The sequence below is a fragment of the Harmonia axyridis genome, chromosome 1, assembly GCF_914767665.1.
Source record: "Harmonia axyridis chromosome 1, icHarAxyr1.1, whole genome shotgun sequence".
Taxonomy (NCBI): Eukaryota; Metazoa; Arthropoda; class Insecta; order Coleoptera; family Coccinellidae; genus Harmonia; species Harmonia axyridis.
Window position 1 is genome coordinate 63,668,589 of NC_059501.1, and position 27,930 is coordinate 63,696,518.

A 27,930-nucleotide genomic window follows, 5' to 3' on the forward strand; every position below is an offset into this window, starting at 1 on the left:
GGACGATAATGCCAGATCCCATCGTGCGCGCATCGTTCAGGAGTACCTTGAAGAGGTTGAAGTCTCTCGAATGGAATGGCCAGCAAGAAGTCCAGATCTCAATCCGATTGAGCAGGTTTGGGACAACCTCAATAGAAGGCTGAGAAGTTCAGAAAATCATCTAGCTACTCTTAATGACTTAGGAATCCAACTCAGAAAAATCTGGGAAGGATTAGATCAGAACATTTTAAGATCACTCATTTTGAGTATGAACCGTCGTTGCCGAGCTGTAATTAACGCAAGGGGTGGAAATACCAAGTATTAAATCACTTATCAGCATTTTGAAAATTGTTTATTTCTCTTCTTTTACATAAGATTCGGTGAAATCCTGAATTTTTCTTCCATTTAATGTGTCTTGTTTCGTTCAACACCTTCCCGAGAGAACATAAAAGATAAGTTATAAAGTCAATGTAGAGTTAACTTTCATTAAAATTGAGATTTTCAGAATGTGCGTTTTTTTGCGCACTGTAGATATGGAATATCTAACAGGGGATTTTCAAGGTGTCCTCCAGATGATTAACATGAAATATAACAAAATATACCAGAATTCAACTATATCGATGTACTTCATTATTCATCGAGTAGAATGTTGATATTCTAAAAAATCAGGTTTTTTCCGACTCTATATGAAGTTTTCCGAGTTCACAGGGATATAATATTTTACTGAAGTTGTAGTTGCCACTTCGACAAAAGTTTAGACAAAGGATATTGTCATCTTTAGCTAGAATCGTTTAGTTTCTGAAGATGACAATTTTTTGTGAAGATTCCATGGTTTCGTGTGTTGTTATTACAACTTCAGTATATGTTTGTCAATTGGCATTCTTCAAACACCTAGATTTTATATCTGTGAATGGTTTTGGTTTATTTCCAACAATAAACCTTTGGAATTGTTCAGAGAAAAAAACCATTCCTGAAATTTTGGAGTTTATGTTTTATAATAATATAACACCACAAATTTTACACTAAACTTCATTGTTCTCTTTTGTATGGAAAACAAGAATATGTATGAAACATCAATTTAAAAAAAATACCATTGAAATTGTTTTCGAGAAACCCACAATCATTTGTTTTGAAACATGAAAAACTTCATAACTGAAAACTATAAGGTATCCTCAAAGCAATATGTTTTTAATTTTGTGAATATACATCGCCAAGTTTCAGAGAAATTATTATTTTTTAATTTGATTACTTGATTTTATGCCTACAAAAGTTGTGTACACAAACTTACATTACTATAGTATAGGTGTGCCCAAGATATACAGCCAAAATTGGATGTTTAATTCTCAAACTTCAGATGGGAATACTGGATTTAGACGTATTTTGCCAAATAGCAATCATTTACTCTTTGCTCAATTGTATAATGTTGGAACAGTACTTCATCAAATAAAATTTGAAAAATGCATAATTGCAAACCTTGTCAAAGGGTTATATGTTATATCAAGAAATAGTTATTTTCCTAACAAGTGTGGGAAGTGATACTTTTCCGCAAGAAACTGCAGTCGAGTGAGGAAAAGGTACTTTCCACATGAGCTAGGGACAAAATTTTTCCTACTAGCAAACATGTTTATTAATGTTACTGTATTGAATCATGAATAAGTGAAACACTTTCAAGGAGAGTTTTCATCTTGATACTGACTGACATAAGAAATTTTTGTGCGCTCAACCGCATAAAGAAACATTTGAATTTTATGATTGAAGAATAGAGACATGGCAAAATTTTATGATAGGTGCATTTCTTTGATATTGCGTTGCTTTTTTCCGCACAAATTTGGATAAGTACTACTTTCCAAACGTCAATGCGTGTGGAAAGTAAGACTTTCGAAACACTAGTAGGAAAATATTTTTTCAGTTTGGTGAACAAAAATAAATTCTTATCTTTGAAATTTTCACATGGAAAACTATTGATGCTGAAAGGAACTTCTTCTTTATCAAATTTTGCAGTAGGTTGTGGATGTATTGAAATGATTTCAGTAAATAGATTAAACAAAAAAAGTGAATATATTATTTATTAATTAATAAATTTTGAAATATCCACTATACAATGAAAAAACTTTATATGAAATTCTTCAATGCAAAAGAATTCAGTTCTTTTGAAAATATTGGTATGAACTTCCTATGATTATATTCAATTATAAACCTAAATTTTTCCACTTGAAATTATAAAATCACTTGATGAGTAAATGAAAAGTTGAACTAAAATAAAAGGATGGTTCATAATCCATCTGAAAATCGACTGATTTTAAATATGATTCAAATAATCAAACTTGTTCAATATAAAATAATTCGTTATTAGAGATAACAAAATTTAATATTAACCCAAAAACAATGAAATTTCACCTGTATGTTCATTTCAAAGTTTTATTGACACTCTTGTGAACCAATGAATAGGAAGTATTTTCACAACACATAACAAATATCAGTTCATTTATATAAATAAATTTTTCCTTAGTAATTTTCTATCGAAATGTACTCACTTCAAATTTACAAGGATACAAAGTTCTTCATATCGATGTTGGGAAAAAGCAATTAAGTTCATTCAAAATTTATATAGAACCACTCTGTACAGTATTGGAAATAGGAAGATAAAAACAATAAAATCTCAAGTCCTGAACCTCTTTTCGCGTTTTTTTTTTCAAATATGTCCCTATACTGTACAAAACATTAGCTATCATGGCTAAGTTTATTGAAACGATTTCCAAGAGTTAACTTAGGTCCTTCTGAAGCATTCATCCTTGTTTGTTCCAAATGCCGATATGAACTCGATTTGCTGTGTTGCACAACTTCAAAACTCCCTTCATTTCTAGATCTGAAAAAATAAGAAAAATTATTAGAGATAATGAATGTTAGAATGAACTTTTCACTACCCAATACAATCATATCGGATGAATATCATTGGCAAATGGAATATCAGTGCCAATATCCAATTAGTCTCTATTCCTTGAATTAATTGAGCGGATTTCTAATCCAGAGAAGTCTTGATCTGGCTAATCTTATTATCATTTTTAATGGCTACTTACAATGAGTTCTTTCATTATTTAATGCTTAAAAGTTTCTTTGCCATTTAAGACTATCTGAAATTTGTCATGATTTGCTAGATATAATTCAACTAGCTGAAGGTACAATATTCTGCCCATGAGGCAGATGTGGTATACTCTTAATAAAATTGAGAGTATTCAAGTATTCTCAAGGTGAGAATTCTAAAACAAATCAAGAACACTGTTAACCTAATGAATGAGATAATTGTGGTAAGATGAATTGGTTTTTTAAATTGATGGTATTATATTAAAATGATTAAAAATTAGCATCTATTTGCAGAGCATAAGGATGAGTAGAACATAAAAAGCTGTTAAAGAAGAAGATTCAACAAAAACTTCAACATCTCTAATAGAGATTGACAGACAGCATAAAATCATGACATTTGACTGTAGAATAATTGTTTCGAAAATTTTCTCAAAGAAAAGATTACCGAAGTATAAAATCAAGGTAACAATAATCAAACGATACAGATAAATAAGGAACCAACCTTCTCGTTTCATTAGTTTTCGACAGAGTAGGAAACATTTCCTCATTATGAACATCAGGTGCTCCCCTTACAACAGGTTTGGGGTTTCGATTATGAATTTGTTGATGCCTCAATTTTGGAATGACATAAGCTCCCGTTCCAGTTCTGTTTTGAGGTTTGGGCTTTTCTTCAACTTTGGGAGGAGGAGGAGGTGGTGCAGCATTCTCCATATCTTCAATCTTTTTCCAGGGACCAGCCTTTCTATCAGATTGTTGATCTCCTTCCTCTCCTTGTTGTTGTTCTGAATTTGAATCAGTATTTCCTTGACTTCCATCATTGTTCGGGTTAATACTTAAATTACCAATTTTTAAACCTGTATAATCCTTTTTTTCCTCTTCGAATTCTTTCCATTCATCTTGTTCCTATAATGAGAATGTGTCAATATGGCTTCCTTAAAATGTTAGCAACAATATGTTGTTCGACATGAATTTTGTAACGAATAACCTATATAACAAAGTATAGTAACTTACCACCTCAGGTGTGCTGGGTTCCTCTCCATCCGCTGGACGTTCCGGCTTCTTTTTTATTTCCGTTTTCTTAGCATTATCTTCTAACTTTTTTGCCACTTCGTCAGTTGTGGAAAATTTTTTATTACTTTTGCTTTTTTTTCTGTCTTTCTTAGCGAAAAAATCGTCTAAATCTGCCATAATTCAGAAAATATAACCGTACAACAATACGTACACTACACAAGTAATCGAAAGTTGAAAAGAACCTGAACAATTTGGAAATATTTAGTTTTCTACCTTACCGATATACTTGATTGACACTTGTCCATAAAAGGTCAGTAGTTCTTTTTTTTTATATAATAAAGTATTCAAATGTGCAATAGGATTTGAACCTTTCTGACATTTTCGCATTTCACATTTGAAAGGGGTATTTGAGAATTGAATAAAGACATACCATTCTCCAAAATTTTTTATATGTCAAATTTTTCTTTTTTGAAAATAATTCTGTTCAAAGGGTAGAATCACAGTATAGAAACTATACTGTGTTTCTATACCGTGGTATAATACCACATATTACTAGACTTAGTCTGTGATAATACTCCCCCTCACTGCTCTTTTATCACCAATGTTTAGGCACAGATTAGTCTGTGGTTTAGGTAAACAGAAGATATGTTTGGCAGCATTGCATAATTTCGACGGTACGACGAGAAATCAAGAATTTAATTTTCTTAGTTCTGTGCTTTTGTGATGTCAAAATCAACATGAATTATTATTATAAATTATAATTTAGTGAAAATTCATAATCTGAATACTTATTTCAATTTTGAATGTTCTCACAAAACCAACACATTAACAGGAAATGTGACACAATCAGGTTATTTCCAATTTCCATAGAGAAATAATGTCTATGGTTATATCTATAATTCATATGCGTTTTGTTGAATGGATTTCTCAGATTTCTGTTTAAAACTTATCGGGAAGATAAATGTCCAAATTTGCCTGTTTAGTGTATTTGCTGATTAGGCCACAACATGGTGCAAGAGAAACTATAAAGTAATATTTACATATTTAAATGTTTAATAAAAAAAATAAAAAATCAGGTAAACGCTGCAACTGACTGATAAATGTAAACTACCGAATCTGAATACCTAGTATTCAATTAATGACCGGCGGATAATGGCATTCGGCAGAGTCTGTTAAAGTCCTAGTCCGCTGAACGCAGCTATATTATTCTAAGGATTTTCTGCTGAACGCATTTTACTGAATTCCACTCCGTAGAATATTCTCCGTAGCGGTCGCCATATTTGGAAGCGAATTTATTTTAAGATATAAATTCGCTACCAAAACACCTCTTTCTAAGGAGTAATAATCACTCAGGTTGTCTCGTAACTTAGGTTAAAGAATGGGATAACGCGCCATCCGGTATTCTAATCGCCATTGGCCAAGGTCTATAGATTAGACAGGTTGCCTCGTAACTTTCAACCAATCAGCCTCAACCATTCGTGACGTCACCTGGTATCCTCATTCAAAGTTACGAGGCATTCTGTTTAATGTATAGATCTCGGATAAATTCCCAAATGTTTTGATGTTCTAGGTCAAAATATGTATATAACATTACGAATACCCTTGAAAAACTCTTCATTTTCAGTTTTTATTATGTAGCAATATGAAAATCAATTTTTTCATTTGGCAACCCTCAAAGATTTCAGAGAAGCTCCATGCCAAGGATATTTATTATTTTCATGATTCTACAAATTGCACAACGTCAATAACTATGGAAATTTCAGTGGGGATAAGAATGATTTTTCAATGGGAACTTTGTTGTAAAATATGTAGAGACCTTCATAAAATTTGAAATATCCGCACAAAGTTACAGCTGCTTCTCTACTTCTCAAATTATGGAGACGCCACTGAAAAGGGCGATAGTTTTCCGAAAGATCTTCAATAAATTTGCTAAAAATATATTTCCTTCAAATACATACTAATAAATATTATCTATATGTAATTCAAATTGGAATACAATATATTTTCCAGTAGGTTTACATTAACATGTTTATTCCAACATTGTAATTTTAGATAGACGTTCGTTAAGAGGTAATGGTACCACGTGCGTTTGAGCACATCTGTCAAAGTTTACCTATTCAGCTCCCTCCAGCCCCTCTGAGATGCCATCACTTTTCAGGATGAGTGGAGCAATCTCAAACGTTCTTCTGATCTTCCGTCCTTTTCTACCACATCTAAGAATTCAGATACGTTTGACGGCATTCAATTCTTACACGCCAGCCAATGAAATCGCAGCGAACTGTACGAACGGTTGTTCGAACATTTGGCAATGCAGCAACTTCGAGCTCGAAAGACAGGTACAGAGATGGTATTAGGTATCTTTCTAGGACGGATTGACCAGATGTTTTGAAAGGAATAACTCGCTTTTTATGATGGGCAATAAAACCGATTTTAGAGAGGGTTGCGAAGTTGTCAGAAATATCAGTTAGGATCGACAAATTTGATATTTTTACATGATACTCCCAAAAAGCAAGTAATAGGATCAGAATAAATAAATCCTTGAATCTCTTGTTATCCATATCGAAAAGAATTGACAGCTAACTAAACTGAATAAAGGTATGAACAGACCGACGCGTGACTGCGGGAGCGGGAAAGAAACTTTTGTGGGATGGAAATCAACGCCTTTGAGCAGTAAAACTTCTTCATCCGAAAAACTGTCATTTTCATACATAATTTTAGATTCATACTAATAATCGTGTCTCATTATTTTCGCGTAGGTGTGCATGCTATGCAATCTGCCCGCTGAACGCATCGCCCCCGTTCCCGAAGTCCCGCGTCGATCTGTTCATACCTTCAAACTTTCGAAAAGAAACGAACAAGCTGGAAATCTTTCTATTCACCTAATACATACTGTTTACGACTCTAACTGAGAACTGATTCATAACGCAGCAACGTTGCCGGAATTATCAAATTGTAGGTAGTATTGAAGAATCTGGTGATTCGTTGCGAATTTATAAAGTAGGGGCAGCACTATACGACGGTCGATTATTCTTTTTTATTACGAAGTGATTTCAGCTCTTTTGAGATGTTTTTCTGTAGTTTTTTTTTTACGAATAATTTTAAAATAAATCAGTGATAAGCCCTTTCATCCATATCATCAATTCCTTTGCGGAAAACGAAAAGTTACCAACTTTTTTTTTTGTTTTTTCATTCGCAAATTAAAAATAGCCCGTCCCTGCCTTTCAGATCATTGTTTGAAGAAATGATCAGAAAACCCCATACAAATCGGTGATCTGCAAGAATAGTTATTCCCCTTTAAGTTTTGAACTGACCAGTCAAGTGGTACCATTCCCTCTTAATACACTATCTACAAACATCTTTGTTGCAGTATTATTATTTTATTATTATGTGGAAATTAAGTTTATTTTTCACAAATCAGTTTCCATGAAGTGAGGACCGAATCCATAAAGAACAATGATTTATTTGAACCAGTGGCCTGTAATGTCTCTAAGCACAGTGCAAATCGTCCAACGTCGCCTCTTCACTGTGAAAATAAAATTTATCGATTCAAAACCTCATCGTAACTGAAATTTTCTCCTTTTCTTAGATACCTTTCAACGTATTTCGGTGATTGACCATTGTTTGTATAGCATTCCAACATTATATTGTTCAGTAGACGCCTCTGGAAATTCTTGATGAAGTAAATCCATGCCTTGTGAATGTTGGAGTCCTTGCTTGAGATAACATCAACTTCTTCTCTAACGTAAAAATTTGGGTGATCTTCAAGTTCATCCAGAACTGTCAATACTTTATCGTCCACTTCATATAACTCGCCTTTTACATTGTGTCCCGTTCCTATTTGTTAAAATTGAAAATATTATAATGATAAATTGGTGTGCACGAGGAAAAAATAATCGAATGTACAAAAACCGATCTAAACGCTAGCATTAATATATAACAATAAAACAATATTACAATAAAAAGCTACACGAGGTAGGATTCTATCAGACATAGAATCAGGGCCGCCACCAGGAGCGGCATAACGGACATTTTGACGGGGCGCCAAATTGTAGGGGCGCAAAGTCAAAGACTTTTTACACCTTCAAGAACGACGTTTTTTTTATACCAAAGACTTAAAATTAGAGCGTCGTACTTTTAAACAATGCAGGACATTTTTTAATGAAATTGAAAAAACGTCGTATGATAAATTTGACAAGGAGATTTTAAGTTAAAAAATACGATTTCATATGAAATTGTAAAGATGCCTGAGAAGAAGGATTCATATAAATTAGGTGAAGCATAGCGGCGAAATTTTATTTTGCCAGGGTGCTACATTATCTGGTGGCAGCCCTGCTTAGAATATAAGTCATACTACGTAGATCTATGGTTTACTTTGTAAGAAGTGGCGTACTTTCATCTGGTTGGTGTTTCAGATAACATAGCTAAATGCTGTGTTTTTTATTTAATTGAAAATCTTATGAATCTCAATGTTTTATTAAAAATAGAATCTCTGAGACCATTTTTGATTTTTCTGTACTCGAATAAGAATTTGATCGAGCACCGAAAAACTCTTTCCTGTCTAACTGTTTTTCAATTTTTTGATTTTCATTAATTTAACGCTTGAAAAATCCAAAATGATCTACCGAAATCATCTTTGTCGCTACGCTATGTAATTTTTCCGGAATAAAGCCCTCTCAGAATATCCTCCAATGCGTAAAAATCGTCATAAATTTGTTATCTAGTCTTCTACCAAAAAAAAAACTAATTATCCCTTCTGTGGTTTACCACAGTTTACTTTCTCAATACAATCTATATTGCTAGAAAATATCAAATTTACATCACCTGGTTCCTGGAGTAGGAATGGAATATTATATTTTGTTCCAATTATAAGAGGATATTTTTCTACAGTTGCTGCATCACAAAGAAGTTTGTAGCGTCCTTCCATGTTTCCTTTGAATACATGATGATTTGGTTCCCCAGTTTTCAATGTCCCATAAACAAATACCTTGTGATATACATCCATTTTCATGAATCCTGAAACATCACTTCTGCTGTTTATTATAATCTTTTCTCAACAGAATTAATATTTTTTCTAATGAACATATATCGACGTATGAGATACCTCAAGAGGAAATCTATCGTCCCATTGAAAGAGTTTAACAGTACAGTAAGAGTTTTTGAGTACAAAAGATATCGTGGAGGCTCAACACATTATTAAATGTTTATACTTTTTTCAAGGGCTGGATTTTTCTGGAATTTTGATGTTCAAAAGACTTTAAAATTTTTTTTATAATTAGTCATTATTTCCTTAGTAACTAAATATATATTATCGTTGATAGCCTTTTCATTTAGTATTGTAATTTATGTTTGTTCTATTATGATTAACTTGAATTTATAACATTTTTATTGTCAAAATGTTTTCCCAAAATTTGACAGCCAAATATACATACATTCTCATTCTGCTTTTCAACACATCGTTATAATAATTCATTTTTTTAGCAATGACTCCAGCCGAGTACCAAGTATGTCATTATTATTATTATTATTATTTCATTGAATCGGGGTCGTTACGGATCTGTTAGCCTGCCGGGAATTGCGACCAAGTTGATCTTTTGTTCTTAACCCTTCCTATTCATACAAACCCAGGGATGCCGTCGATGCTGTCAATGAAACCGATGACATCCTTAGGAACCATGGCTATTACTTCGTGAGTATCCAGAACTGACTTTCCCATGAGTGGTCCACTATGTGTTCGGCTGTTTCTACCTCCTTTCCACAGAGCCTGCAGATCTCATCTGCTGACTTACCCATACGGTACAAAAAACAAAAGGTATTTGCACCGACAGTGTCCTGTCAGCAGTCCCACCATTTCCCGAAGCTCAGCTCGTGGTATCTTCAGGAGCTTCCTGATATAGGTCGGTGAAAGCTCACAAATTTCTTTTCCTGAGCAAGACCCGGAATACTGTTCCTCCAGAGGGTTTTTCTATTTTCCCTCTCCCATTGTTGGACCGCTGTCTTGTATTGGTCAACCTTGAGGCCCTTTTTGCAAGTTCATCGACTTTTTCAATCCCTTCAATACCACAATGCCCCGGTACCCATAACAGAGTTATTTTATTGCCTCTGGTCAGCTGCTTCATGGTATTACGACACTCCCATTTCAGTAGATACTACTAGTTATATGATTTCAGGGACTTCAGTGTGGCCTGGCTGTCCATAGTGATGTAAATAAGCACCCCTTTGAAGTTTTGTTTAGGGACACTCTTGGGCGCAAGTATAGACAGCTACTGTCTCGGATTGTAAGATAGAAGGCTCACTTTCCAGGGATCTAGAGATCCTTGTTTTAGGCCCATATGCTCCAACACCTGTTCCTTTTCTGATTTTGATCCATTAGTATACCATATAGAGGACTTTTTGTCCCAGCGATTTACTAAGTTTATTGCACTGAGACGGTCTTCAATGACTACATTTCAATAAATATATGTTATTAAAATGATTCTCAATTTTATTAAACTGAAGATAAATTGAGATCTCACATATTTCTTGAACAGTATATGAGAAATAAAAAAACGAATAGGAAATTTGTAATAAAACCAATGTGTCTTGTATCACTGATACTGTGAGCCACCCTTGAATTTCAAAGGTTAAAGATCGAGGAATTACACTATTTTATGAAGGCAACCTACTCTTATACCTTGTGCAAATGCCAAATGGAATAAATTCATCATCTTGGTTACTGTACATATTTATGGAAAATCCTTCAAATTAAAATTTTATATTGTCATTCTTCTTCAGAAAAATGCGACCCCTACCTTGAACAAAAAAGTGATACAAAATAACAAAATTTAGCAAAAAAAATATGAATGTTGAAGTAGATGTTCAGTAATCAACGCAAACGCCTTAGCAACATCCTAACCTCAAATACAAACATCTCAGAAGTGATCGACCTAATTTGATTTTTGCAATGATATTAAAAGCAATAACATTTTTGATTAGAACAAGCAAGCGCATATTTTCCATTTGAAAATAGGGGGTTGTACCTACCTGTCTTTCGAAGGGGGTTGAAGGTAGAGTTTGCATTTTTACGAAGAAGAATGACAATTTGAAATTTAAATTGACGTGTTTCGGGATTTTCCATAAATATGTACCTACAGTAACCAAGATAATGAATTTATTCCATTTGGTTTTTCCACACTGTATATTGTTGTAATGCTATTCAATAACTCAATTGAAACGGAATGAGTTTTTTTGAAGCATCATCCTACAACAGATGTAGAAAATGAAACTGTAGATTGTCACTATTTACACATGTAAAACTATTATAGAAACCAAACACAGAATAAAAAAATTAAAACTCGCACCAAGCAAAAAAGAACAGACAAAAGCTGATTGTTTACCTCAGTCTAACTGATAAAACATTATCTTAATTCCTAATTCCTAATGAAATGAGGTTAGACCAAAGAATTCAGTAATAGAAATATTCGATACCAACCAGTGGCAGCTCGTGAGGGACGGCAGGGTCAATCGACCGAAATGGAAAATCATGTAGGTTCCATTTCTACTAGCATTGCCAGAATAAAATATTTTTTTTCTTTGATGATGTTTTCCCATAAATTATAGTTTATACAAGTCATACACATAAATGAGGTATAATATTATATTGGGTGTTCTTACATTGGAAGTACAAAGGAAAATGAGATATTCCTTTGATAATTTTAAAGAAAATAGGTCTTAAACATGGGCCCGCAAACACTTTGTTTTCGAGATACAGGGTGTTTCTTTATGTAGTAATATTTTTTTTGATTTTATCGAATCTTTATTAATCTTCGCTACAAATTGGGAAAATGAGTACCAGGATTTTTATAATAAATTGGGGTTTTCCTGAGGATTACTAAATAATTGTTTGATTTTTTACTCGAAATCGCTAGAAGATACGACAAAACTACAAGAAACCAAAAAGTTCAGGAGGAAAGACGAGGACACAGAAAAAGTATCATCCTCAGATTTAAAATTAGCATAACACGTGATGAAAACTTGGAATTGAAATATTTATGCCAAATTAAAGTTGACTCTCTTGTGAAGAGAAGGCGCTACTAGAAAAATACTTGAAAAAAAAAAAAATTAAATTTTGCCACCCTGTCTCTCGAACAAAAAAAAAGTTTTCGCTGTCCTGAGTTACTTTGTATTTTGTTATATACAGGGGTGAATAAAACAAAATGAAAAGTATGAAGCATGAATGCTTTATCCAGAACAAAGGTTTATCGTTGATACGCCGGAATGTTTACGAGTTTTTAGATATTTTTCTTTATTATACATTGCGATATCTCAATTTTGATTAATTGCATACTTTGAATAATTTCAGTATATTAAAAAAGATTTATTCGCTGTACTCAGAAATACAGTCATCAACTTGTATTCATTGATTTGAAGAAATTGGCTTACAAATACATGTTTTTTTAAACCTTATACAGATAAGCTTTCAACTTTTTGGAAAACTTTTGTGGAGTTTGTTCAATACCAATGAATTTATCTTCAATTTGACGTAGAAACAATTGAAATCGATGGAAAATTATCAAAGTTCTTGGTTTACGAATTTCAGCAAAATTTTGAGTGGCCGAGTTTTTGGTTGGTGAAAGTATCTTGTTTGTCTTAAACTACATAAGTGGTTCTCTTCTTGTCATTTCGTCACGATTTCTGTAATTTTACAATATTAGACCGGTAATGGTCTCAAACGATAAGATTTGACTCACTGATGCTGATAAACTAGTGGTCAAAAATATCTGTCCGGCCACTCTGCCGGCATTAGACACGATAAGTAAGTAAGAATGAGTAAATATAAGCCCAATTAGCATGAAATTAGAATTATGAAAATATCGATAACGGAAAGATTCATCTACCTAAATTATCAATTATGAAAGAAGAAATGTTCATTATTGCGACCTATAATCTACACAGTACGAGTTTTGCATACTTGACCTAAATTCTTGCATTTGCATTTTCTTGAAACCAGGGCCGGCACGAGCAATTTTGGCGCCTGAAGTAAAAAAATTGTCAGCACCCCTAAAGAAAGAGCATCAATTCAATAACAACATGACATCCCTCATAACCAATTCTAGTGAATGAAGAATCTTGAAATGTTGTCTATTTACCTTATGTTTTGTCGCTGTAGGCATCTCAATTTATTACTGGATTTCTTCGACGTCGATTAATAATTTTCACATCTACATGACACTGCGTACGATCGAAGAATAAAAATTACCTATCATACTCCAACTTACAAAGGGCGGTAGGGCATGCAAAGTTTCAGTATTGCTTCGAAAACTAATTGGGGTTATCAGAATGTGTTCCGTTGAAACCATTTCGCATTTAACAGTAACTAGCTTCGAATGAAAAATCGTAGGAATTTTCCACACGATGAATGTGTAAAGTTCGGCGTCCAAATAATTCGAAAGTGAAAATAGTGTTATTTTTTGTCTTTGTAAAATACATAAGGATTTTATCTCTTTTAAATTGAGGGTAATAGGGAATTCTGTTTATATTGGTTATCAGCCATGTGTTATTTTTTATACAGGCGGCTTAGTAAAGGCGATTCGGAGATTTTTATTGAAGGAAATGTTGACAAACGCATCGGAACGGAACAACCATTGTTTTTGGGAACCAAGGATGAAATATGAAAGGCCAACAAAATGGGCCGAATTTCCGCCCCTCAAATGAGGCGCCTGTAAATGTCGCTTCAATGTTTCACCCCTAACGCCGGCCTTGAAACTACTATTGTCTTACCATATCATCTAAATACAAAGATAATATTGCAATCACTACTGCAGGAGTTTGGTGTAAGTAAAACATAATTTGGTACGAAATTTTTTATTATTAGGTGTTGGAGGCACAGTAGAACATAACATTCTGAAACAGTACAATATAAAGAAGAAATTTCGTTAATATTCTAACATTCTACAAAATCAGTCTAATCTAGTTGATCTCTAATCAATTTTTAACATTTATTTTTCAAGCCTATCAAATGATAATTTATGAAAATGCTAGGTGCAGGTCTATACTTCTGTTTTTGTCTCGTTTAAAACAAACAATTGAAAATTTCAAACAAATTATTCACTGAGACTTTCAAAGTTTGCAATTATTCGGAAAATTTGATGAAGTTCTTCTTATATCCAAACCTTCATAGAAATACCTTTTCCAACACCCAGTACATGTATCAAAACAAGATTCTAATTGCTTTTCACATCTCCCATACAGCATTTTCGATAAAATAATGTTAAGTACTACAATTCAATGGATGGAATAATGAAAATTGCTCAGATTAGGAAAATGGAATGGAATATAAATATTTTACAATTACATTTTCATTATTTACTTTTGACCTCAGAGATCATTGAAGATGAACACTCATTTTTATTTTGGATAAAGTTCAAGAGCAATATAATTTTTTTTCCATAGAAATTAAATGGCACATAAAAACTAGATGAGCATCTATTTTTCATACGAAATTGCTGAATAATCGAATGAAAATCATTTCTTTCAATATCAATAACATGAATTCAATTGCACTTTTAAAATATCAAAATTCTCAACAAATTTATTTTGTGGACCCACATACATATAACTATTTACATTTATTTCTACATACAACATAATGGATTGTCTTTTTAGTATGGTGATTCACATTTTCTTCTACACCCAATAAAAAATATCTACATTTTTTCATTAAAATGAAATTTGAAATAAGTTAGTCGATAGTTCAGTATTTAGTTTATATTAAGGGAAACAACATTTCTACTGTTCCTTTTCAAATCACAAATAAAAGTCTACAGCTGCGAAGTTCAAGCATAATTGAAGTGGTTCTTTTGTAAGTTTTTTTTTAATGTTTGATAAATTTCTATTATGGATTGAATCTTATTCATTATAAAACGAAATTATTCAGGATATCGAAGTACTTAGCCAAACCAAGGCAAAAAGAGATTTTTGCTTTATACAAGCTAAGCTGAAGATTCAGCGCTATATTGAATGGCATGAAAATTTGAAATTTTCCATAGAAGAACACAATGTCTTGATAATTTGGTATCTACATAAAAGATTACTTGATTTTTATGAACACAGATTCGCTTTTGAATGCTTAATTCCATTTTGACTAGAAGTTTATATATTTCTCTTGTTCTTTCCAGCATATTCTCTTTATCAAATCTATAAATAAACCTTGAAATTCGATATGTTTGATCTTACTTACTGGTAATGAATGTTAAATTATTAGGTAATGCTTTGGTAGCTATTAGACTTTGACGTTGAAAATTACAAAGGGTGTCTTATGCCGGAATCTAGTTCGTTGGTTGTGGGTGCCCTTTTATATATACCTAGAAATGATAATTCACCATTAGAAATATCAAGTAGGCTGGTATAAAATGAAGCCAGTAACTTGGAGGGCTCAAAACAAAAAATTATAAATAATACATCTCTTAATTTTCTTTAAGATTCAACTATCAATATTTATTATGTTTTTACTCACTAAAATTCTCTACCTTCCACTCGGCGGCAAACCAGTTGGTCTAAAATTTCTGAAAAAAAAAATAAATTCAACAGAAATAAGATTATTTTATTTTTTTCAACACTCACTTTGTGGGTTTGCGTGGTCTAAGAGTTTCTTGTTGGTAAAGGGGACTAAAGAACCTCAAAACTGGTTGTTGAGACAAAGTTGCTAATGATGGATCATCTGTAAAATAATATCTGCTGAATTTCTTCTGATTATCTTGCACAATGTGCTGGATTCTTGTCTTTTCAAAATTTTCTCCCATAATAGCCTGTAGGCTTTGTCTTTCGGTTGATTTATGTTTATTATAAAGATGAAAGAGGTAATTTCCAGAAAATATTGTTCTACTATTTCGTTGAAATGTTTGTAATTTTCGAATTTTGATTCGGGAAAGGTCTCAAACGATGAGGATCGAATCACTGATGACCAATACGTTCTTAAATTTGATTCTGTCCGTCCAGCAGAATAACGATAACTCTCAAACGGAAAGACCTACAAATTGGAAATTTTCAGGGCAGGTTCTGATATCGAATGCTGAAGTTCAGCTCTTTAAAAGGCAAAATTCGACTGGAAATTTTGTTTTTCTGATAATTTCAAAATTACAGATTAGATCTATACCTTTTCAAGTTCAAATTGGCGCTAATCGTTATCAAAATTGCATTAGTCAAAATCAAATTGGCAACTTCAAATTCAAATTGGCGTTAATCAAAAGCATGTTCGTTACTATGAGATCAAAAGCAAACTGGGAATTTTCAAAACCTCAATGATACTATAGTCGACTACAAATTGACAATAAACAAAATCAAAAGTGAACAGCAAATGAATGATTCTGAAAAAAAAACATAATATAAGATGTAATAAAAATAAATCCATTATTTTTGCATTAAAAACAAGGCTTTAATTACTACAGTTAGAATGATCCGATTTAGGCCAAATATTCCGCCATTTTTTTCAATAACTTGTTGCCATTTTGAAGGTACTATCATTGTGCCCCTTTCATAGAAGCCCTCGTCCCTATTGGCAAAAAATTGAGACAGTCGATTTTCACAAGCCTCTGTTGAAGCGAATTTTTGACCAGCAGAATTGTTCGCCATGGATAGAAACCGATGTTAATCACTTGGTATCGGGTCCGGACTATGAAGTGGATGCGTAAGAACCAAGCTTCTGGCAAGTCACTATCGATTTGTGTGGCCTGGCGTTGTCCTGATGCAACACAATTCCTCTCCTATTGGCCAAGCTTGCCGCTTCTGGGTGATTGCTTCCTTCAGAAAGTCCAATTGTTGACAATACAGTTCCGAGTTAACAGTTGTGCTGTAGGGGAGCAGCTCATAGTAGATAAATCCCTGCCAATCCCACCACACAGCAAAACTTTCCTGGGGTCAATCTTAGCTTGGCCATCATATCCACCGACTCACCGCGTTTCGGCCACGACCGTTTACGCTTGACGTTGTCGTAAGTGATAACCAATTACCAACCTCTTCAAAAATGGGACAATGGGTAGAATTTGCTCGATTTAGCAGCGATTCGCAGATGGAAATTAGGTCCATGAGGACCGAAGGTAGCGTGTGCTACCCATACATCGAGCTTCTTCTCGAGACCAGCTTTATGCAAATGGTTCCAAACGGTTTTTTATGCAATCCTTAGCTTTTGGGCAATCAAAACAGTGGTTATACATGACGGTCACACTCGACAAGGTCCATGATCGACATTTTCGATAATTGACCTTCCAGTGCGTGGTGCATCTTTGATATCGAAATGACCAGAACGGAATCGACGAAACCAAAATTGCGCGTGATTGGCTGTAACAGTACCATAAACACTATTCAAATTTTCAGCCGCCTGCCTTGCATTTTCGCCTTTATCGAAGAAAAACTGTAAAATATAGGGTATACTCTCTTTGCTAGTGTCCATCTTTGACGCGCGCTAAAACTAAAGCGAGTCAACTAATCACAAAACTGCTACAAAATATTTTGTAGTATGGAATCTCATCTTTCTAACACCATTTAATCACTAGTGGAACCCGATTGGACTCATAAAACGCGAGATACCGATAACTAAAGCCATCTATAGGAAAAAATAATGGATTTCTTTATACTATACTTAATATCATGATCGTTTTCCGTTTTTCTTGGCAATATAAAAGCAAAATTTCCAATCAAGTTCTAAAGGGTGATTTTTTTTAGAGCTATGGAACTTTAAATTGCAATAAAACAACGATGGATTATTCGATTGACATGAATTTAATTTATCCGCAAGATAATCTTGTGGCATTACATTTTAAATATGATTTCTGGCATATGACCGCCACGGCTGGCTCGGATGTAGTCCAATCTGGACGTCCAATTTTCGATGACTTTTTCCAATATTTGTGGCCGTATATCGGCAATAACACAGCGAATGTTGTCTTCCAAATGGTCAAGGGTTTGTGGCTTATCCGCATAGACCAATGACTTTGCATAGCCCCACAGAAAGTAGTCTAGCGGTGTTAAATCACAAGATCTTGGAGGCCAATTCACAGGTCCAAAACTTGAAATTAGGCGGTCACCAAACGTGTCTTTCAATAAATCGATTGTGGCACGAGCTGTGTGATATGTTGCGCCGTCTTGTTGGAACCACAGCTCCTGGCCATCATGGTTGTTCAATTCAGGAATGAAAAAGTAAGTAATCATGGCTCTATACCGATCACCATTGACTGTAACGTTCTGGCCATCATCGTTTTTGAAGAAGTACGGACTAATGATTCCACCAGCCCATAAAGCGCACCAAACAGTCAGTTTTTCTGGATGTAACGGTGTTTCGACATACACTTGAGGATTAGCTTCACTCCAAATGCGGCAGTTTTGTTTGTTGACGTAGCCATTCAACCAGAAGTGCGCTTCATCGCTGAACAAAATAAAATGGACGTAGTGCGCGATACGTATTCCGCACAGAACCATTATTTTCGAAATGAAATGGCACTATTTGTTCAGGCGTGAGTTTATTCATGATGAATTGCCAAACCAAACTGGGAATAAATCACTTGACAGCTGTTAAATCGGTCGCCAAATTGAACAGTAATGCCAACTTAAAGTTATATACCTCGAAAAAAACACCCTATATAAAGTTATCGACACTTACGTTGGATCATGCCCGGCATACCAGGGATAACTGACTGTGGAATGGCTACTCGTTGAGCCCCGAAATGTGACATGTCATTGGCTGGGGTTGGAGATCTGCTGCTTCTAGTGGTGCCTGGAGTAGAACATCGGACGGCTATCTAAAGACATATCATCATTCACTCCAACTCAAACTCATATCATCATTCATGAAGAATAATTTTTTTTTAGGTTTTTTATTCGAATTTTGAAAACTAAGGCTGGACTGACATTGAATCTATTTTTCTCCGATCCAATTCGTTAACGTGCTATTACGGTCGACGTCGAAACAGGGATCAAACCACAAAGTTCAGATGGAGCCACCCTCGGGCCACCTAGATTGGCCCCGGTTACCCGATCCAACAACTTCAGATAATCAGACTAGTCCCGATATCTGCTGATGTAGGAATGTGAAACAAAGTGATTTGATTATCAGTCATTGTGAACGAAATAGAAAATTACGTATGGACTCAAAAGTTTTGCATCCACTCAATCTGATATGAAAGAATTTTTCAATATCAACATTTTTTTGGTGGGTCTGTTTATCAAAGTTTCTCTTTCTAAATCGTCTCATACCTATTCCAAACTTTATTAGAATATCTTGTGGAGTGCAGGTTCTATGAGAGAAATACTTGAAGAAAAAATAAACTTTAATATCTCGAAAACAAAGCGTTTGCGGGCCCATGTTTATAGGACTTCTTTTTGAATGATTCTGTCTCTGAGGAATCTGATATTTTTGTTAGTACCTCCAATTTAGGAGCACTCCGTATACATAACCTTTGCATATCCTGAACTATGACACAACAATGGCTGATTTTGAAATTAATATGGCTCCCTCATCGATAATGATGTTGATGAATAAGAGTGCAAAGAATCAATCCGAAAGCAGGTAGAGAATTGAAATCAATCATTTTCTACAATCTCTAAGTGATTTTTTCAACAATTCAGTAATATGATTGAATCATTCATAAATTCATTGATATTTCATTTGTTTCAATCAACATGAAGACATTTTCATTACAGTTTCATGTGAGTGGCATTAAAAAAAATAACAGGTAAATCGACCAAAAGTCTACAAACATATTATGATAATATATACCCTCTGTTTTCATTTGGTCATTGGTTGGGTTAAGCGATACTGATGGGCTCCAAAAAGAGCGAAAACTCCGACGGCACATTTCCCTGTAGTTAACTCTTGATCTAGATTTTTGACACTTTTTTAAACACTTTTGTTTTCTCAATTACTGGAATATTTTGAGAGAAATAAATTATTTTGTTCTGAACAGTTTGGCTATAGAAGGGGAAGAAGTACTTCTTACTTCTAACGCTGTCATGGATTTTGTGAGTAACTCTTTAGTGTGCTTTGAGCCATTCCCTATCTTCCTTTATTGATCTGTCGAGGGTTTTCGACTGTGTGGCCCTCTTGATCCTTTTGGGGAAGTTGGGGGCTTACGGATGCTCTGGTGACAGCTGTGATTTGTTAAGTGCTTATTTGTCTGATAGATATCAGGCTGTTTATGTTAATGAGAAATGGTCAAATCGGAAGAGAATGGAACTGGGCGTCCCGCAAGGGTCAGTTCTGGGACATCACCTCTTTTTAATTTTCATCAATGATCTTTCATCTTATCCTAACGCCTTTGAGGTCACACTATTTGCAGACGATACAACAGTCTCCTTGGCATCTGGGACTCTTCCTTTCCTCTTGAAGGAATGTTTTACCACTAAAGACACGTTGTAAATGAGCAAAAAAACTGTTAAGAGGCTTTTCACTCTACGACACGTAAGTGTTGAGAATCTGTTAGGGGATATAAGATTTTTGGGGTCGTACTTGACTCGTCGATACGCTGGGATGTTAACGTTGATCAGCTTGCGATAAAGCTGTGCAAGGGTGTTTTTTGAGGGTGGCCTATTTTACACTTGAAAAATCGCATTTTAAATATGGTATATTGACGTGAGGGTAACTACTTCTTTCGCTACAGAATTTTCGCGTTGCAGAGGAGAGCCCTCAGAATAGTTTCTGTTGGAGGTTAGTTGTAAACCCCTGTTCAAAGATAGGAAAATTATAACATTCCCCTCTTTATATGATATATTCTGGAAGTTTTGATATTTGCGCACAAGAATGGGGATAATTTCGATATTATTGGGTCTAATCATGATTATTGTAAGCGAGGAAGGCATGAATTTAGAACGGAAAGATGTCGCTCAAGAAAGACTAAGAGTGGTGCTTCCTATGTGAGTATAAAGCTTCTTAATAGGATAACTTCGAATATTCAGGACTTGCCCTCAGATGAGTTCAAGCAAAGAATTAAGAGTCTGCTGCTTCAATGTGCTTTTTATAGTATTGATGAGCTTTTGAATTATGATGTAAGAGCAGTTTGGTCCCGCTGTTAGCTGGTTTTAACCTTTTATTGTGTTTGGCTTTTTAACAAATATTTTATTTTTCCTTTGAAGAAATGTCTGATAAGTGCAAACAAATATGAATTGTAAGGAATTATACTACCAAATAAATAAATTAGTTTATTAATTTTTCATGTAGACTCAAGTGATGAAACAAATATACCATTAATGAATGCATTCTAGTTTAGATTCTGTTATACTTTTTGAAAAGCATTTTCAGAATATGCGATAATTGTTTCGATTAGATTAGATCAATTGATACTGAACTACTTACAGGTCTCATCATCATGAAATTGTTCGGCATGAAAGAAGAGTTTTCAGAAAATTGCCTGCACAGCCTCTGGTTCTGGGAATTGAAATTCGTTTGTACTGAAGTAGCAGGAGAACTGGTAGCTGTACTATTTTGACTAGAATTTAATAGGAATCCCCTAATATTGCTTGACCGGCTTCCATGTCCACCTGCCTGATTGCCGACATTATTGTCTTCATCGTACGACATACATTTATTGGTCCGACTAGTTGGTCGTTGTTGATCGTTGAACAACAAAACTTGTTGCGGAGGCTCCACCGACATGCTTTGGGAAGAGATCGAACAAGGTGCTGTTGGTGTAGTTGTCTGTGGCGCATACTGGGATGTTGGAAAAGAGTTGTGGTTGAACATGATGGGATTTTGATTCGAGTACATGGCAGTTGTTGGTTGAGATGCTGTATAAGCATACTGCATTTGCGGTTGGTTGGAATACACCATTTCGTTATTGGCGTTCGTTTGTGATGATACGAAACCAGGGGATATACCTGAAAGTGAGAGGAGAGAAATTGTACTTTAGTTGACTTACGACTTTAACGAAGTAACAGGTCAATTGAGAAGTCCCCAGTCTACCATAGTAAAACATATTTTTTAATCGAAATTCCATTTCATTATTCAACATATTTGCCTTCGAGGGCGATACAGCGATCTTCCAACTTTTCGATACCATTTTTGTAGTACGATTTGTCTATCGCTTCAAAACAGGCCTCAGTTTCGGCGATTACTTCTTCATTGGCGCTAAATTTCTTTCCAGCGAGCATTCTTTTGAGGTCTGAGAACAGGAAAAAGTCGCTGGGGGCCTGATCTGGCGAATACGGTGAATGCAGAAGCGATTCGAAGCTCAATTCATGCAATTCTGTCATTGTTATCATTGATTTGTGACACGGCGCATATTCTTGATGAAACAGCATCCTTTTTCCTTCAAATGGGCCGTTTTTTACGATTTAATCCTTTAAAGGATCCAATAACGCTATATAATAATCGCTGTTGATGGTCTGACTCTTTTGGAGGTAATCAATGAATTTTATACCTTGCGCATCCCAGAATACAGATTGCCATAACCTTGTCAGCTGACTGTTGTGTTTTTCCTCGCTTTGGATTCGGTTCATCGTGTGCAGTCCACTCAGCAGATTGTCGATTGGATTCCGGAGTGAAATTTTTTTTTTTTATAAGAGTTTATTTATCAGCAATCAGAATACATTCTATGAGCTAATTTTAAGAAAATAAAATGAAACATGTCGTGAAGATATTCTCCCCATTGGGAGAATCTCTTAGTAGTCCATCAGGTCAGTTGGCCATTTCCTTTGCAGTCTTCTTGTTTCGTTGACTTGTGTTAAAGGTTGTAAAAGGATATTTGTGTGTACTTCCAGTTTAGACTGATATTTACTACTTCTTGTTTTTATGACATCCTGAACAGGGGGTATTTTCAGATCTCCATGAAGTGTTTGATTTGTAACATACCATGGTGCGTTGGCACCAAGATACGCAGTATCTTAGACTGGCACCTTTGGATGATAGCTATATTGGACTTGCTCGCGCATCCCCAAATTTCAATTCCGTACGTCCAAATTGCAGTTATAATTGTTTTATATAAAAGAATTTTATTTTCTAGAGACAGTTTTGACTTTCTCCCTATAAGCCAATAGATTTCCTTGATTTTGAGTTCAACTTGTTTCCTTTTCTTTTTGATGTGCTCTTTCCAAGTAAGTCTGGTATCTAAGTGGAAACCTAGATACTTGGCCGTTTCTGCTTCTGGTATTGCTGTGCCATTCAGGTGAATTGGTGGGCATCCTTCTTTCCTCAAAGTGAAGTCTACCTTTTTTGATTTTATTTCATTCATTTTGATTTTCCATTTGCTGGCCCAAGATTCTACCATATTAAGATGTTCCTGTACAAGTGAAATGATGGAGTCATGTTTCATCCATTGTCACATATCGACGCAAAAATTCAGGTTTATTGCCCTTAAACAGCTTCAAACACTGCTCAGAATCATTAACACGTTGTTGCTATTGATAGATTAACAGCTCGCGCGGCACCCATTTTGCACATAGTTTTCTCATGTACAAATAATAGTTAATGCTATGATTTACACGTTCAGATGATATCTTCACAATGTCTGCTATCTCGATCAACTTCACTTTACGGTCATTCAAAATTATTTTGTGAACTTTTTTGATTTTTCGACGGTGACAGCCACTTTTGGGCGTCTACTGCGTTCGCCGTCTTCGGTGGTCATTTCACCATGTTTTAACTCAGCATACCAATCAATGATGGTTGGTTTGTTTCCCTCAAATATTAACACATTATATCTCGAAAACGCAGCTTGTAAGGATATATGTTTATATGAAATACTTTTCATGAAAAAAGTTGTTCTACCTGACGCCAAAGTTATTGAACTAAAATCTGGACCACCAAATCTGCATACTTCAACCTGGCTACTAATACTTGGGTGTTATGATGAAGCTATTTAACTTCTTGTAAAATATGCTGTTTTTATTTTTGTAAATTTTTTCGCAACAGGTTATTCATTATTCATCATTGAGCTTTGATTGAAACATTTAAATGTGATAAGTGTTTGAGAAACTATAAATTAGAAATCAATTAATATTCATGTAGGTAATGCGATGGTAGGTCAGAAGTGTAAAAAAAGAAAACTTTACCTGGTGCGGATTGCGATAAAGGTGGATACCTTGGTTGGTTTCCACCTTGATTCTGGAAATAATTCGAACCATTTGGCCAGAATGTTGGCTGTTGCGTGAATACCATCTGACCACCTAACTGAAGAGGGTTATCCATGCTGCCCATATAACAATTGCAGTTTGTTTCTACCATCTGGGAAGTATCCTGTAAATTTTTTAAATATTATAATTTTTAATTTCATATTACAAATGAGTCGTTTCCAAAATAGATATCGAAGGAAATCTAAAACAGATAAAATGAACAATATAATAATTTCAGAGTACTACGTAAACCTATTAAGATGAAATAAGTGCGTTTTATACAACATGATTGCTGTGTTTTCCAATTTATTGTCTTCGAATGAATGGTGTTCAAATAATAATGATAATGTTAAAAGTTCCCTGTTTATCCATGTTTAACAAACACCTGCTTTTTGAAAGAGATCTATTCTCTTTTGTTTCATGTATACTTGAATGTCTACCTCCATGCGAAAATAGGTGAGCTGTGAGAACAACCAATGTTATGTTATGTTAGCAATTTGTTTTATGGGCCTATTCTTCATTCATATTTTAGTTTCAAAAAAGACATCTTCGCTAGCTAATAAGTCACATAGAAAATCCTCATAGGATAGCTTTGCATGATGTAATCATGCAGGTTGGCGGGAGGCTGTGCACAATTCTTCAATCTAGGTATTAGGAGGTATAACGCTTTTTCCTTACGCGATGATTTAAGACCGTCTAATCATACAGCAATATGAGTTAGGAATCTCACAAAAGTTCTCGTGTCTTTTTTTCCAATTCGAGTCCTAAAAATAATGAATGATCCAAAATATCAAAAATCCCTTCAAATACATTCTCTACAATTGTTAAAACTGGTTTGAAGGAATGATTATCGAACAAAAAAGAATACTGTGATTTAGTTACCATCTTTCTTCAAAATATTTCCACAAAAAATCATCAAAGTCATCAATATCATAAATTCATGTCCAGGACTGCGATGAAAAATATTGTATTATGTAATTTTATTCTTTTCTTTTGTTGTTTTCAGTGAGAGTCGGTGTCGGTAAATGGAAGCATCTTTTTAATTCAGTTTAGGAGTAAAACAGTGTAGTCATCATGGGAGAAGACATTGTTCTTCTTGTTCTGCTGAATGCCTTGGCGTATTCGAAGAAAAAATTCTACTTCCAGAAAACAGTCGTTTATTCTTCTCCAGGGCATACTATTCCTGCACGCTATAAGTAGGTGTGACACCGCCTCAGCATCCTTTGGTATTGGGAAGAAAAGATGATACAGAGATGTATCAGAAAACCCCCGACTTCTCCACAAGATTGGAGATTTTCAAGAACCTCGAAGCAGCTCCAGCTCAAATTGCTGACGTTGGAGAGAAGTTCTTGCTAGCTGTGAAAAGAATGGTAGTGAGGAAAATCTCACTCTACACCCATACCAGACATGTCCATGGACCCCGGACTCCATCAAGTTTTTGTTTATAGATTGTGTACCTATGCTTGTGTTGTTGTGTACAATACTACCATTGTTCTTATTCCATTTATTTTCTCCAATTGATTCTTGGTTATTACACTGATCAACAATTGCTAGGGATCACTTATGAACTTCTCTTCATTTGTATTTTTTTCAAGTTATCTCGTGAATATCTGTACATTATATGTTCTCTAAGGAAAAAGTAAGATGTTTTGAGTTGATTATATCAAAGTCTTACTCACTTCATCGGCTCTTGTTCACAAAATCGATTATTATCTGTAGGCTGTTACAGGTGGAGTGAAAAGCAATGTGGTATTTGTTATTAAATCTGTTTTTCTCTCTCGTTCAAACACATAAGGTGACAATAATTGCCGAGAAGACGTTTGGCTCCTGTGCAACTGGACCAAATCATACGGTGGATACAGGAAGGTTTGTCCCAGCGAGAAGTGTCCCGGCGGTTGAATGTTTCGCAAAGTATCGTGAGTCGGGCTTGGAATAGGTTCATCCAAAACGACTCAGTAGCTTATGTTCATGGGGGAGGTCGGCAGCGCCGTACAACAGCTGCCCAACCTTTTGATCCTCAATGCTAGGAGAAATCCCACTTACCCGGCGTCGCGGCTCAATAGATCACTGAGAGTTGCAACAGGAGTTCTAATTTCGAACCAGACTGTAAGACGACGACTACATGTTCGTGGTTTGAGAGCACGTAGGAGGGTACAACATCCCTGTTTGAATAGGGAACACCGGGTTCATCGACGGCAATGGGCTGAGGAGCACCGCAATTGGACACTTGAAGATTGGAGCCGATGTTTATTTACGGATGAGTCTAGATTTCGTTTGGTCAACTCCGATGGACGTATTCTTGCTTGGAGGAAAAGAGGTCGAAGGTATGCAGAACAGTTTATGGTACCCACAACAGCTTTTGGCGGAGGTTCTATATGTGTATGGGGAGGCATTTGTTTGAACCAACGCACAGAGTTGGTTGTTCTGCAGAACACCACCATGACCAGCCAGAGATATCACGATATGATTATTGAACCCATAATTGTTCCGTTTGCGGCTGCCGTGGGCGAGAATTTCATTTTAATTGACGATAATGCCCGTCCACACCGTAGTCGTCTGGTTAATGAAGCGCTAGAAACTCATGCTATTGATAGGATGGACTGGCCAGCTCGCTCTCCAGACACGAATTGCATTGAACATGTCTGGTCTGAGATGTCTAGACAATTGTCAACCTTAGAACAACCGATCAATAACCTGGAGGACCTTTCTAACGCTTTACGGGATATTTGGACGAATTTGCCCCAAAATTTTATAAAACGTTTGATCGAAAGTATGCCTCGTAGGGTAGAATGCTTGAGACGAGCTCGTGGGGGACCAACTAGATACTAGCTTAACCGAAACTTCAGCCTTCTTGTGGTTTCATCATAAAATTTTTATATTATTCAAACACAGAATTTTGAGTGTTCCTAATAAAGTCTTTTTTTCTCTCCAACTTTCCATTTTTTCATTCTTTTCTCAAGTGAACCATATTATCAACTGAAAATACTCTGATATCTGACTAAATTTATAATCTTGGAGCGAATATTTCAGAAATAAATTTAGAACAAGTAAATGATCCCTATCAATTGTTGAGCAGTGTATTTATAGATTTCAATTAGGTATTCTATGTTAGAAAGATTTATAGTTAGAGCGCCAAAACCTCTTTTTTTAACCAATTTTTGCCATTTTGAAAAACTTCCTTTGATTTTGATACTATCTATTGAGTTTACTGACACAATAAATTTTGTAAAGTTAAGATTCCATAATTCATATATGTAATTCATTCAGCCTCTTATGTGATGTCTTTAAAAAATCTTGATAAAATCCAAATGTACTCACAACTGGTATTCTTCCATCGAACATGGGCGGCACAGGAACTCCATAATTAGGTCCAGGAATAAAATACGGTTGATTATACAACGACAGGGCCGGATCTCCCACCATAGGCGGAGGTGGCAGCGATATATTGAATGGCGGATACGCCAGATTCTGAGGCGTCGTTTCCGCCTGCAAGGGCGGAAACGAGAACGATTTGTTCATGTTCACCGGAGGCGTATACGGCAACGTTGGACTCGTGGCGCTGTTCGTGGTGTTGAACCTCCTGATCGGCGAGCACTTGGACGATTTTTTCTTCGGAGAAGACACTGGCGAGAGTTTCGTCAACCTCCTTGGCGACGTCGGTGGACTCTTTCTGGGAGACACCGGTGATTTCGCCCTAGGTACTATGACGGAAGGAATGTTGTTCGGATCGTAGTGATACAAAGATCCATCTGGGTTCTTAATAGGTTGCCCAGTCTACAAGAAATCATA

The 27,930-nt window shown here is 35.2% G+C and overlaps 3 protein-coding genes across 10 annotated transcripts in view; all 3 read right to left on the reverse strand.

Annotated features, from left to right (window-relative positions):
- Positions 1-2,383: 2,383 nt before the first annotated feature.
- LOC123685794 (protein CDV3 homolog) lies at positions 2,384-4,326 on the reverse strand. The gene is made up of 3 exons (XM_045625682.1): positions 4,072-4,326; positions 3,563-3,963; positions 2,384-2,845 (listed from the first exon to the last, which is right to left on the reverse strand). Exons 1-3 carry the CDS (start codon positions 4,246-4,248, stop codon positions 2,701-2,703), a joined length of 723 nt encoding a protein of 240 aa, XP_045481638.1. The 5' UTR covers positions 4,249-4,326; the 3' UTR covers positions 2,384-2,700.
- Positions 4,327-5,992: 1,666 nt separating this feature from the next.
- LOC123685803 (putative gamma-glutamylcyclotransferase CG2811) lies at positions 5,993-11,227 on the reverse strand. 3 transcript variants are annotated; one of them, XM_045625701.1, is made up of 4 exons: positions 11,092-11,223; positions 8,893-9,084; positions 7,662-7,905; positions 5,993-7,594 (listed from the first exon to the last, which is right to left on the reverse strand). In XM_045625701.1, exons 1-4 carry the CDS (start codon positions 11,183-11,185, stop codon positions 7,558-7,560), a joined length of 567 nt encoding a protein of 188 aa, XP_045481657.1. In that variant the 5' UTR covers positions 11,186-11,223; the 3' UTR covers positions 5,993-7,557. The 3 variants fall into 3 exon arrangements, with proteins under 3 accessions (XP_045481657.1, XP_045481649.1, XP_045481659.1); XM_045625693.1 differs by having other exon boundaries at positions 5,993-7,905; positions 11,092-11,227; XM_045625703.1 differs by lacking the exon at positions 11,092-11,223 and adding an exon at positions 10,734-10,806 and having other exon boundaries at positions 5,993-7,905.
- A 2,668-nt stretch (positions 11,228-13,895) lies between these two features.
- LOC123685826 (cAMP-regulated phosphoprotein 21) overlaps positions 13,896-27,930 on the reverse strand; it is a 78,077-nt gene continuing 64,042 nt past the window's right edge. For 5 of the 6 annotated variants that reach the window (XM_045625704.1, XM_045625712.1, XM_045625705.1 and 2 more), the window contains 7 exons: positions 27,460-27,915; positions 24,082-24,265; positions 21,389-21,909; positions 18,701-18,839; positions 15,670-15,766; positions 15,563-15,611; positions 13,896-15,410 (listed from right to left, as the gene is read on the reverse strand). In XM_045625704.1, the coding sequence (XP_045481660.1) occupies positions 15,572-15,611; positions 15,670-15,766; positions 18,701-18,839; positions 21,389-21,909; positions 24,082-24,265; positions 27,460-27,915 (1,437 nt within the window). In that variant the 3' untranslated portion in view covers positions 13,896-15,410; positions 15,563-15,571. The remainder of the gene's footprint in view (positions 15,411-15,562; positions 15,612-15,669; positions 15,767-18,700; positions 18,840-21,388; positions 21,910-24,081; positions 24,266-27,459; positions 27,916-27,930) is intronic. The other variant, XR_006748359.1, reaches the window with a different exon arrangement.